At 43.7% G+C, this 13828-nt stretch overlaps 1 protein-coding gene across 16 annotated transcripts in view; it reads right to left on the bottom strand.

The window, feature by feature from the left end:
- Positions 1–209: 209 nt before the first annotated feature.
- The window catches only part of tpcn2 (two pore segment channel 2), a 131607-nt gene continuing 117988 nt past the window's right edge, over positions 210–13828 (bottom strand). For 5 of the 16 annotated variants that reach the window (XM_085908408.1, XM_085908410.1, XM_085908409.1 and 2 more), the window contains 5 exons: positions 9870–9952; positions 9712–9793; positions 1890–1981; positions 1700–1803; positions 211–1229 (listed from right to left, as the gene is read on the bottom strand). In XM_085908408.1, coding sequence (XP_085764534.1) covers positions 1177–1229; positions 1700–1803; positions 1890–1981; positions 9712–9793; positions 9870–9952 — 414 coding nt within the window. In that variant the 3' untranslated portion in view covers positions 211–1176. The other 11 variants (XM_085908412.1, XM_085908414.1, XM_085908415.1 and 8 more) reach the window with 7 other exon arrangements.

Raw genomic sequence — 13828 nt, 5'->3', positions numbered from 1 at the left:
TAATTGCAAATTGTGCTATTGTACTCTCTGGGCCGTCCAAATTAGCACACTGCAAAGAACAAGTAATACATTTCTCGCAGCTTGTCTGTGAAAAAGGAATTATCTTTACATGATTTGTACACACACATGCAGCATCCATTGTTCTCACTGTAAATACCTAAATAAATAAATAAATACGCCACCTAGTAACGTTACAAGCACTACCGTTAATATCACGTTAACATTAGCCATCTAGGTTAATTGCAAGCAAGCTAACTATCTTAGTAAAATTGAATGAAAACACTACACAAGTTGGATCATAGTCTTGAAGGTTTTATTAGACATTGTCTTCCAATGACAGTATGCAGTTCCATCTTGTTTATTTCATTAAAATGTAAGATTGTGAAAAATGATGACCAAAAATTAGCTCCCAACATATTATTTTTGACTTAACATAATATCTAGATGTCACACACAAAGAATTGTGTACTCCCTCGATGCAGATCGATCAAGTTCACTTAAATCGCCTTCGGCCCGCTGTCTAGGTCTCATGTTAGCTCACCTGAGCAGCCTGGCTAGATAGCACTTATTTAAGTCACTCAGAGTCCCTTGGTCCATTGCTGGCCAAATGATTGTGTTGCTGTCGAGGAGCATCATCATCTTTTCAATATATATATATTTTTTTGATATATATATTTTTTTTTATCATCATAGCTTGTCACGCCAAACAGCCAACCATTCTAGGGTGTTCTGATTCACATTCTCAGAAGATATGCTCAATGGTCTGGGTGCCCTCTCCACCATGTTATCAGCGGGCTGAGGGTTTATCCTTTTACCACCCACAAGGCAATTGGTTAGACTGTTTTGGCGTGTAATGTTAGGATTGGTCTCCTTACGGATTAACAGGGTCACGCCGAGAACGTTCCTAACTTGACCAAGGAACAACGAGCAAGGAACCCAGGTGCAGAATAGTTCAAATTCATTTGAGCACAAATACAGAAAAATCACCTCTTAGCGATTGACTCTTCTTGAAACAAATGCAAAACACAAAATCATCTCAAGGAGGAAAGAACAAACAAAGAATAACTCCCAGCGGGAAGCAGAAGCATGTGTGAATGGCTGCAAAGTCTGGCACAGGAATAGCATCCGGAGCATCCTTAAGAAGCCATCTGGTTGTAAATTTTTAGCAGGTGTGTCTTAATGAGCCCTGCTCTCCAGCAGCTCTGTCTCACCTTCCTGCACTGCCATGGCTGAGAGAGAGAGGAAAGGAAGATTAGTGCTGAAAACAACGAGAAAGAACCACAGGCATAACAGATTTTTTCATTTTCTCTTTTTTCACTCATTGATAGTAATTGTTATCAAAAAGATTTACCTCATTTGCCCCTATAAATATCTAGCAGGCATATTTTGCACTAAATAGGCTAGAGCTTGTCACTTATGTTGAGGTTGTTTTATAGGCTATGCTATTTTTTATTCATTTTATTTTAATTAGATTCACTGAAAGTGTATTTTAATGGTATTAGAGAGGATCTTATTTATAATGTATTTTGTTGTAATATTTCTCCCTACATACCACTGACAAGACTGTTAAATAGGTCATCTTATTTATTATTATATATAAACCGCGCGCTCTGTGGGATCAGACAAACTGGCAGATAAAAATAAAGTTGTTAAAGAATTTATTTAATTCTAAAATACCAGAGGTTTGCATGTACTGTACTTTCACTGTAAGTTTGGGTCGTGTGTCCCCAGTGTAAGTGAAGGTGGCGGTGCTGTTGTAGCTGACAAAGCAATTCTTCTTCCGTTGGCTCCTTGACTTGCTCTCTAGAGATTATATCCACAAAGTTTGGGATCAACTCAAAAAACACCATTTATTAACTAATGAACATCATAATCTCAATTGTACATACTTGAACATGAGTTGAACAGTTGCTTCATATCTGATCCTATCCACATCTGTAACAGAGCAGCTGTGGCTGCGATCCCACTTATAGGTGAAGTTCTGTGAGAGAACAAAGAGCAAATATTTTAGACAGAGGAGAACATCTAACTCTTACACAAACTGTTAAGGATTAGGAACAGTACCTTGCAAACTGTTCTTGAGCAAAACATTATTTATTTATAACCTATCGATCGTTTTTCTTTATCATTTGTCCTCTTTAGGATTGTGGGCAGTGATGCTTGTAACAAACTTCAGCAGTGTTTCGGCAAATGGCGGTCTGTGGGCCACATGCAACCTCCATGCAACCAACCCCTCTCTGAGAGTCCCCCATCCAAATAAAATCTAATCTTTTGTAAAGCTCAGAACAGCGACTGTGAGATTATCCCTATTTTATTTGTCACCGCCGAACGCAAAACCGTAGCGCGTCGCCGACCACGCAACTGCACCACGCTGGTCCTATTATTGTGACAGAGCGGCCGCTGAAATTTAAAAAATATTTTTAAAGTCCTGATGTACTTTCCAAAATTTAAGTGGACTTCAGTGCGCAGGAAGTTTAATTTTGTCCGATCACGCAACTGCAGCGCACCGACGAACACGCGACCGTAGGACGTCGCCGACCGCGCAACTGCACCGCGCTGGTTGCATTGTGACAGAGCAGTCGCTGAAATTTAGAAAAATATTTTTAAAGTCCTGATGTACTTTCCAAAATTTAAGTGGACCTCAGTGCTCAGGGAGCTTAATTTGGTCCGATTGCGCAACCGCAGTGCGCCGGCCGGTCGCTCACTGTCGTATTGCTTTAGGGGCATCTTTGTGTTTTAGGATGGCTTTACTGCTCCCACTTGCTTCATTTGGAGGCACGATTAGAGTTGATGCAATCCTCTGAGTAGCGAGAATGTAAGAACGAACGGAGTCAGTTGGCATGCGGTTCCTCTCGACTCATCTCGTGAGGTTCGACAACCGAATTTTGTCCGACATCCCAGCAAAAAAAATCTCAAATTTTTTGTTCGAACACCGATTTGTTAGAGAACCGGGACATTTGAAAAACCGAGGCTCCACTGTATAAGGTCTCCTTTGTAATATATACTCCTTGTAGCATGTAATACTCCCCAAAAGGTTTTTGTTCGAATACCGATTTATTTGAGAACCGGGACGTTCGAAAACCGAGCCTCCACTGTAGATGTGTTTGGTGAGATTATTTACCGTAAATCCCTGCCGTTTACAAGCTTCTACCCAGCGAAACCATTCTCACGGCTCATCCTCGGCTTTAGAAAAGATACGAAGAAATCTCCCCTCATATGATCCAGGTGTTGTACCACAGTAGGTTCCCCCGTGAAGATGTTTCCCTTGCCGCGGGAGCGCGCACGCCTTGTTTGGAAAGCACTGGAAAGCGAAAAACCGATGCCGTACGGCGACAGCACTAGGTTGTTTTCAATAAAAAAAAACATGAAGACACGTTTGCGACAGTCAATTTTCATTTTTAGAAAGGGTTTATTCCATTTTATTTCTGTAAATTCATTCGCGTTCTGCCCTTGTCGCGAGGTGCGTTTAAAGTTAAGTCCCAATGATCATCGTCACACACACTGGGTGTGGTGAAATTTGTCCTCTGCATTTAACCCATCCCCATGTGATTTTGATCCATCCCCTGGGGGAGAGGCGACGGTGCCGCGCTTGGCAATCATTTGGTGATCTAACCCCCCAATTCCAACCCTTAATGCTGAGTGCCAAGCAGGGAGGCAATGGGTTCCATTTTTATAGTCTTTGGTATGACCCGGCCGAGGTTTGAATCCACTACCTTCCAGTCTCAGGGCGGACACTCTACTACTAGGCCACTGAGCCTAAAGACCAATCGAAGAGACGGAACACTCATTCACTTCACCAACAATATTACGTGAGCTCGTTGCACAAACCTTGATGCCAAGGAGCTCCACTTTTTGGGGAGCATTACATTACATGCTACACGGAGTATATATTACGAAGGAGACCTTATACAACCGTGTCCAAAGTGCGGCGTGTGGTCCAAATTGCGGCGCGCGGGCCAAATGCGGCCCATGTTCAACTTCCCACTGGCCCGCAGCCTCTGTCAAAAAATCAATAATATGCGGCCCGCCAAAAAAACCCCCAACAATGTCCAAAAAAAGCAATTTTATATATTTCACCAGAAGATGGCAGCAGCCCTGTGGCCTCACACTAAACGTGCGACTCTTGACCCTTCCAGCCGATTTTTAAAATGGCGACTGTAATAATAAAAAGAAAAGTTGGCACTGAGGGCCGCCGCTTCCAGGACAAGAGAAGCTAACTGGGAACGAACACAGTGACAAATTGAAGAAACTGGAAGGTGCTTTCACGTCACAGCAGCGCTTTTTCACAAGAGCCCATGAGTCAAATAAAAACGCCACAAAGGCAAGCTACGAGGTGGCAACGCTGATTGCCAAGCACTGCAAACATTTTACTGAAGGTGAATTTATAAAAGACTGTGTGATGAAAGTGGTGAAGCAAATTTGTCCTGACAAGAAGCAGGAGTTTGCCGATGTTTGCCTGGCTCGTAACTGTCGCAAGGAGAATTGAAGACGTTTCATCTAATATTAAGAGACAGCTTGAAGCAAAGGGAGCTGGGTTTTTTCGTTAGCCTGCGATGAAAGCACGGACGCATCTGACACCACTCAGTTACGAAAGCAGCGGGGCTGCGAGTCAAAAGTAAATCAAAAGTACATATTACTCAAGCAAACTACAAAGAGACCATGTTAATAGTGTTGATGTTATGAACCTGTAGACGTGACACAAACTATTACTTTCTGAAAGATATTGTAAATGACGAGCAAAATTCACTTGTTTTAAGTTTTAATAATAACAGACAACTTTGCATTACTTATAACTCCTGTTTAAAATGTCCATGAGGCAAAAATAAAATTAAACTCATGTAAATTTAAAGTATTTCATAGAGTTTGCTCAATGTTATCTGACTCTTCAGATATGAAAGGCAGAATTTGTGTTTTTAGAGTTGCTCACATCTGCCTGAGTAGCTTATATTTGGTTTTCCTTGCCCTTTTGGGAGCTCAAGATCAGGGGATGCTTTGAGAATAATTGTCAATTCTTTGTTTATGTGAAGCCCTTTGAGACTGCTTGTGATTTAGGGCGATACAAATAAACTTGACTTGACTTGGTTATTTTGTCATTTAAAAATAAAGAATATTGGGACAATGGAAATTTGTTTTGTAACAGTGTGTATTTGCATGAAATGTTTGTAGTTAAAAAATGTCTGAAAAAACTATTGTCCCCCGGGCCCCTTCACTTCATCAAATCTGGCCCGCCTTGCAAAACGTTTGGACACCCCGGCTATAGATGCATCTACAGCATAGTCTAAAAGTGGTCTATCCCGTAGACATCTATAGCATAGACGTCTAATAGACGTTATTAAGTACAATGCTCAAGAAAATTAAAGGAACACTTCGAAAACACATCAGATAAAAAAAAAAGTTGGATATCTATACTGATATGGACAGTTTAATGTCTCAGGAACAAAAGGATGCCACATCTTTTGACGGAAATAAAAGTTTTCAGCCTACAGAGGGCTCAGTATATAGACACCCCAAAAATCAAAGTGAAAAAATGATGTGGCAGGCTCGTCCATTTTGCCTAAATTCAATTTCTTCAATTCAAAACTCTTTTCAATATCTTGTGTAGCCCCCCATGTTTGTATGCATGCTTGACAACGTCACGGCATGCTCCTACTGAGACGACGGATGGTGTCTTGTGGGATGTCCCAAAGATTTTCTATCGGGTTTAGATCAGGTGATCGTGAGGGCCATTCAAGTGTGTCAATTCCTTCATCCTCCAGATACCGTCTGCATAATCTTGCCACATGAGGCCGGGAATGTCGTGGATCAGGAGGAACCCAGGACCCACTGCACCAGCGTAGGGTCTTATCATGGGTGCAAGGATTTCATCCCAATACCTAATGGCAGTCAGACTGCCGTTCTCTAGCCTGTAGAGGTCTGTTCGTCCCTCCATGGAAATGCCTCCCCAGACCATCACTGACCCACCACCGAACCGGTCATGCTGAATGATGTTGCAGGCAGCATAGCGCTCTCCTTGGCTTCTCCAGACCCTTTCACGTCTATCACAGGTGCTCAGGGTAAACCTGCTCTCATCTGTGAAAAGCACAGGGCGCCAGTGGTGGACTTGCCAATTCTGGTGTTCTATGGCAAATGCCAATCGAGCTCCACGGTGCTGAGTAGTGAGCATAGGGCACACTACAGGACGTCGTGCCCTGAGGCCACCCTTGTGACGTCTGTTTCTGACTGTTTGGGCAAAAACATTCACACCAGTAGCCTGCTGAAGGTCATTCTGTAGGGCTCGGGCAGTGCTCAACCTGTTCCTTCTTGCACAAAGCAGCGGATATCGGTCCTGCTGATGGGATGAGGACCATCTATGGCCCTGTGCAGCTCTCCTAGAGTAACTGCCTGTCTCCTGGAATCTCCTCCATGCTCTGGAGATTGTACTGGGAGACACATCAAATCTTCTTGCAACAGCACGCATGAATGTGTCATCCTGGAGGAGTTGGACAATCTGCGCTACTTCAGGAGGGTTAAGAAATCGCCTCATGCTTCCAGTCGTGATAATGACTCTTGCTAAAGCCAACACTTGTGGAAAAACAGTTAAAAAAGATCAAGAGGGAGGAGCTTGAAATGGCCTCCACCTGCAAAACCAGTCCTGTTTTGGGGACCATCTCGTTGTTGCCCCTCTAGTGTACCTGTTGTTAATTCCATCAACACCAATGCAGCTGAAAGTGATGAACCCCCTCTGCCACGTGCCTGACCAAAACCTTATCAGAAAAGTGTAATTGAATTCATGCCATACCCCGATAAAAAACTGTTCCTTTAATTTTTTTGAGCAGTGTATAAGGCTTGTACTTAATTGTGATCATCATTCATCCATTTTTATAATTCAGGTATTTCCATCCATTAATTTTCTGTACCACTATGTACCCAATTGGGGTCGTAGGCGTGCTGGAGCCTATCCCAGCGGTCGTCGGGCAATAGGTGGAATACCCTGAACTAGTTGCCAGCCAATTGCAGGGCACACAGAGACGAACAACCATCCACAGTTGCACCCACACCTAGGGGCAATTTGGAGTGCCCAATCGGCCTGTCAAGCATGTTTTTGGGATGTGGGAGGAAACTGGAGTGCCCCGAGGAAACCTACGCGGGCTCAGAGAGAACATGCAAACTCCACACAGGGAGGGTTGGAGGTGGAATCGAACCGGCACCCTCCTAACTGTGAGGCGGACGTGCTACCCAGTGCGCCAACGAGCCACCAGATATTTTCAAAGCAAGTTAATATTGCGGCATTTATTAATTTGCATTAAAATTGCATTATAATTAAATGCTTACACTACAGCAATGTAAAAGGTGTTCATTTAAGAAAAAGTCATGCATGTTTTGTGATGAAATCATTCATAACGAGAATGATTTGAGTGAAGTGATTTGAATGAAAGATTGAGACAGAATTTCAGTTCTGAAAGCTCCTTTTGTCCCAAGCAAAGTGACAGGTGGTGGGGAGGGGGGGAAAATTGTAAGAGGAATTCTATAAAAATGTCAACCCGTGAGAATTTGTGTCCCCCTCCCATTTTGAGAACGGTGAGTCCTGGACATCGACTGACTTTTTCTCTGTCTTCCTGGGGGTCTGTTCAGGTAGTGTGGCAAATTTCAACTGGTTGCCTCCTTCCAAGCCCAAGTTACAGGGGGGGGGAACAAATCCTCACAGCGGCCACGTGAGAATTTTTGACCCCCTCCCATTTTGAGAATGGTGAGTCCTGGACATCGACTGCCTTCTTCTCGGTCTTCCTGGGGGTCTGTTTAGGTAGTGTGGCAAATTTTAACAGATTGCCTAATTCCTAACCCAAATTACAGGGGGGAAACAAATCCTCACAGTGGCCCCGTGAGAATTTGCGACCCCCCTCCCATTTTGAGAAGGGTGAGTCCTGGATATTCCACTGACTTCTTCTTGGTCTTCCTGGGGGTCTATTCAGGTAGTGTGGCAAATTTGAACAGGTTGTCTCCTTCCCAGCCCAAATTACAGGGGGGAACAAATCCTTACAGCGGCCCTGTGAGAATTTGTAACCCCCTCCCATTTTGAGAACGGTGAGTCCTGGACATCAACTGACTTCTTCTCTGTCTTCCTTGGGGGTCTGTTCAGGTAGTGTGGCAAATTTGAGCAGGTTGCCTCCTTCCTACACCAAATTACAGGGGGGAAACAAATCCTCACAGCGGCCCCGTGAGAATTTGTGACTCCCTCCCATTTTGAGAACGGTAAGTCCTGGACATTGACTGACTCTTTTGCTGTCTTCATGGGGGTCTATTCAGGTAGTGTGGCAAATTTGAACAGGTTGTCTCCTTCCCAGCCCAAATTACAGGGGGGAACAAATCCTCACAACCACAGAAAGTAATGCTGCAGTCGAAGCAAGCTACGTCGTTAGTGAGATGATTGCTAAAGCAGGAATTTTTTTCTTTTCTCTTTTTTAAAAATTTATTTATTAATCAAATTTATTATTTTGTGTTAAAAACGACATTTGAGAACATTAGAATATTTTATCAGCGCTTTTCTAGTCAGCCAGTCAATATGTGGTTTATTCAGTCATCTGTATCTGCTGTATGATCATTAATATTATTTTATTATCCATCCATCCATCCATCCATCCATCCATCCATCCATCCATCCATCCATCCATCCATTTTTTGTACCGCGTTGTCCCCACGGGGGTCACGGTCGTGCAGGAGCCTATCCCAGCCGTCATTGGGCAGTAGGCGGGGGACACTCTGAACTGGTTGCCAGCCAATCGCAGGGGACACAGAGATGAACAAGCATCCGCACTCACACTCATACCGAGGGAGGGTCGGAGGTGGAAGCGAACCCGCACCCTCCAAACTGTGAGGCAGACGTGCTAACCATTGTGCCACCGAGCCGCTTTATTTATGATACAGATTTATTTATTTTTTTATTCATTTTTTATTTTTTTTTATTTCATTATTTTGTGTGAAACAAAGATATTTGATAACATTGGAATGTTTTATCAGCGCTTTTCTTGTGGAAATCCTGATCAGTCTCACCCAGACTGCCTCCGTCAGCCCCCAAGTAAATTGAGTTTGAGACCCCGTTAAGAAACACTGTATTGCCCGTTTTTTTAGACCTGTCAAAGGCATTTGACACAGTGGACCACTTATACTGATAAAGAAACTCACTCAGATTGGCCTCTTAAAAAACACAGTATCATGGTTTGCCAATTATCTATCTGGGAGAACTGAGTGTGTTAATGTCTGGATCAAATTCATCACCCTTGGAGATTGACGAAGGTGTCCCCCACGGCTGTCTTAGGACCTATTTTATTCTCAATTCATATAAATAATGTGTGACAATCTGTCAAATTACCTCTTCAATTTTTATGCTTACGACACCATTATTTATTGTTGGTCATCCTCGGCTGTACAAGCTCTCGTTGGACCAGGGTTCCCTACACCTGGTATATACAAGGTATATTTTGCATGAATTTTTATATTTTTGTGGTTTATTTTGTTCCTGTGTACCGTATTAAAAATATAGTGAAATAACATAACATATTACAATGGTGACTTTAAACCTTTACACAGTGTTGTTCTAAAATCTGTCCATTTGTGCATCACTTGAGGGCCCAAACCTCCTGTCCTAGTGTCACCTTTGCTTTAACTATAAACTCTTTTACTCCCTCTTGCCAAAATGTATTCAAACAGATTTGTCTGTGCATTGAGTGTACTGACCTCAAGGATGAGTGCCACAAACAAGTTTACCCACATGACAGAGGAGGTGAACCACCAACAGACAAAGTAGATTTTCGACCACCTGCGAAACATTAAACACATTAAATTAGTTCAACATCATATTCAATTGCTGCTCTTTGTTGATCTTTTCTCCTCACTCAGTGGTATATCTGGCATACGCATCCATGAAGGCCTGCCAGTTGTTGACTATCATGATATCATACAGCAAAATGATGGCTCCCTAAAAACAGCAGGAGCAAATATTTAATTGTCAGCATGAGCAAGTACCTGCAGCCTTTGATAGATATCCTCTGAATATGTTATATTAGCAAGTTTTCAAACAGTGGTTCTCAATTTTCGGGTTGGAGCCCAAAATTGGATCACAGAGCTCGTAAAAAGTTGCACATATTCAGAGCTGATAAACTATGGCAATTCACTTCCACAAAAATGTATCTGAATTTCCATATTTTCAAAATTCTGTCGATATATACATATCACTTCCTCAGCTGGACAGTCATTGCACGCCAGGACAGTCCAACCGGTTGCGATCTTGTGGGTGGTAAAAGGATAAACCCTCAGCCCACTGATAACTTGGTGGAGAGGACGCACAGACCATCAAGCATATCCTCCAAGAATGTGAATCAGAACACCCTGGAATGGTTGACTGTTTGGCCTGACAAGCTATGATGATGATGAGCCGGACAGTATCTCCTTCAAGGTTGGATTCTTCACCAGAGGCCTGGGAGCTTGAGAGTTCTGTGCAGGATCTTATTCCCAATAATTAATTTTGTGTGTTTGTGTGAGTCCAGGCTGTACGAAGAGAAAGAAAAGGCATTTCCAAATGTTTTCCATATGGAGCAGAAGCTGCTCCGTCTTGGAATCTTCAGAAAAGTTGAAGTTGCTATTCAGACATCTCTTCTACAAAGACATGTCTGATGTTCTTAGTATTTGCTGGAGCCATTCTTCCAACTTGAGGGTAACTGCCCTCAGTGCCTGGTCACGAGTGGCACCAATGTTGCCTTCATCCTTCAAATTTTCTCTAGTTCTTTCTTCAGCCTTTGGTATTCCTCCAGCTTTCATGTTTTCCTTTTAAGGATGTTGCTATCATTTGGGGTTGCTACATCCATCACAACTGTGGTCCTCATACACCAGCATGTCAGGCTGGTTGGTTTGTTCATGCAGAGGACTTATTCTTTAGCCAGTAGATATGAATCATGTTAGGCCCTAGTCCCATTCAGCTCTTCATTTTCAACACTCTTACTCTTACTATGGTGACGGCTGTGGGTCAGGGAATAGAGTGGGTCATTTATAAACCGGAGGGTCAGCTGTTCAGATTCCTTGGGGGGGGATCTTCACCCACCTTCCCTTCAGTGTCACTTGACTTAAAGGAACCCGGACAAGGACCTTGCAGCGACAACAACCATCCATTGGAGTATAATTCCACCGTGTAGAATTACAGGCTCCACCAGGAAGGTACACTGTTAGCCTATCATTTAATGAGTGAATTTTGGTGGGCGTGGCCAAGGCTCAGCTGTTCTACATGCTTCTGGTAATATTGAGTCTTTGATATCTGCACCTTAAGAAATATTGAAACATGCCCATCCGCTCTGGAGGTCCACTCGTGTGGTCGCGATAAAAAGATTTTCAATTAGGATACCCGTGTATTACATTGACTCGCTGGAGCCTACCGTTTGAAGTGGATTTAAGGAAAAGCTCAAGAAGGTTGTAGGGAACAATCCCTATGGACTTCCACAATCAAACTGGTCAAACAATGTCAGTTTGTTCCCTGAAGTCAGCTATAACAACATTGTGAACTATTTGATTATTAAGAGGAGCACCTACACATGGGAAGACTTTGATACCGCCCTAGAGCCTGGATTTATATAATCATTTTGTGTCCGGGTGGGTGAAGTGTGTTGGCTTAATTCAACACAACAATCTTCATCTTGTGACAGCAAAAGTGTGTTGGTTTTGGTTGAAACATTAAATCATTTTGTGTTTATATAAACTCTTCTCGGTATATGTCAAAGAAGCCTTTCAAGCTGGCTTAGCTTGTTAGCTGCTGACAAAAAGAGGCGCTTGTTTGCAGCGCATTGCTCAGTGGACGTCTGTCACGAAGAAGGCAGGGCAACCAAATGCTGCACAGATCTTTATTGATAAAGGGGACGTGGAAGGCTGGACTGCCGGCTTGACTGGACAGCGGAACAGGAACTGGCGGATGACCGGGACAGAGTCGCAGCGGAGCGCTGGCCTCGGAGCGACAAGCTGGCTGACAGCGGAGGCCAACCTGGCGGAGAGAGCAGCAGAGCAAGTGCGCCGGGCAGAAGCGCGCAGCGTGCAGTCATGCTCGGGGCAAGCAGGTGGTCGAGGCAGGCGGCAAACAGAGCATGGTCAAGGATAGGCAAGCGGTCAGTACAGGCAGCGAGCAAGGCGAAATGGGTCGGTACACGGACAATGTCGGCAACAGGAATCGTTCGGGCAGTGAGCCGTGGTGGCATCACGCGCAGGGTAAGGAGCTGAACCGACAGTCACTGGTTTGATTCACAGGGTTTTAACAGGGCTGACCTAACAAGCAGTGGCAGGTGCTGGTGATTGGCTTGATTGGGGGCGCGGCTGGAAGGCAGGTGACGCAGACACGTGACACGTCCAGAGTGTAAATCGTGTAATGTAACACTGCTCAGAGGCATTCATGGCCGCCGTCCCGACTCCTGGATGACAGGGCTTTTTTGTTCTACGGGCACAGCAGCCAGCCACACACCCAGGATCCAATGCAAGCTAGTTAGTATCAGGGTAATATGATCAAACTTTCTCTTCCTTGTAAGCAGTCTCGCTGCAGCATTTTATACCAACTAAAGATTTTTAATACTAGACTTAGAAAGACCAGAGCACAATACGTTACAGTAATCAAGGTGCGACGTAACAAACGCATGTATAATATTTTCCACATCACGGGTTGAAAGAATCGGACGAATCTTAGCAATATTAGGTGGATGTGAAAAAACACAGTTTTAGTTATGGTCTTAATGCATTTTTGAAAGGAGACAGTTTGGTCAAATATAATACTGAGATTGGTTACAGTATCACTTTGGGTAATAATACAACTATCAAAGTAAAGCATGTCTCACAAGCAATTTTTTTCAATTTTATGATCTCAATTTTACGCAACAGTCAGTCAAACATCAGTAGAAGAATAAATGGTGGAAATTGAGAACGACAATCCAGAATCCAAAGTGTGCCAATTTCAAACATGGTTATGGCATAGCAATGTATGGCTGCTAATTGTTTGCAGCCAACTGGTGTATATTAATATAACTGTTGTGTATTAATATAACTACTGAGAAGTAACTGCATATTTGAAGGAAAATGAAATCGTCAAATCAGTGATTTGAAAAGCTGAAACAAAACCTTTTCAGATTTTCCATGAGATGAGTGGGAACACTGTCATCAAAATCCACTCAATGCTAAATCAGTGGACTGATCTTAAAAAAATGCTTCCATGCTGCTAAACAAGCCCAGTTTTATGCTTTTTGCGCTCCATTTTTACCAAAGTACCGCAATTTTCAGACTATAAATCGCGTTTTTTTTCTTAGTTTGGGTGGGGGGCGACTTATATGTGAATTTTTTCACAAATGTTCAAGGGGGGAAACCACGATAAACGAACCGCAATGTAGCAAGGGATTGCTGTAATTTGAATTTCAAGAAGCGCGGCGGTTGTTTACATAAAGGACAAAGATTCAATCACGGTATGACGAAGATGACGAAGGGCCCCACGTACTACCGGCATCATTAGCGGCTTTGTTTGTAAGTGACACGGAGGACAAAGAGTTTGACAGATTTAACGATTTGGACGCACGGTCCTTCTCGACGGGAGCTCTCTTTCACCTCCGTGGATGGAAGTCGGGGGCCGGCGCTGGCTGGGTGGCTGTCCGGTTACGGTGGATGGGGCTCGGACATGGCTTTTACGCACGCTCTGTCCTACTCTACGGAGCTCTCTTTCACCTCCGTGGTTGGAAGTCGGGCCGGCGCTCGGCCGGGTGGCTGTCTGGGGACGGTGGATGGGGCTCGGACATGGCTTTTACGCACGCCCGGTCCTATTCTATGGACCTCTCTTCCACCT

The sequence above is a fragment of the Syngnathus leptorhynchus genome, chromosome 3 (genome assembly GCF_054491065.1).
Source record: "Syngnathus leptorhynchus isolate UIUO chromosome 3, UIUO_Slep, whole genome shotgun sequence".
NCBI lineage: Eukaryota > Metazoa > Chordata > Actinopteri > Syngnathiformes > Syngnathidae > Syngnathus > Syngnathus leptorhynchus.
Note: the sequence above shows the minus strand (reverse complement) of the source record. Positions and strands in the feature narration are given on the sequence as shown.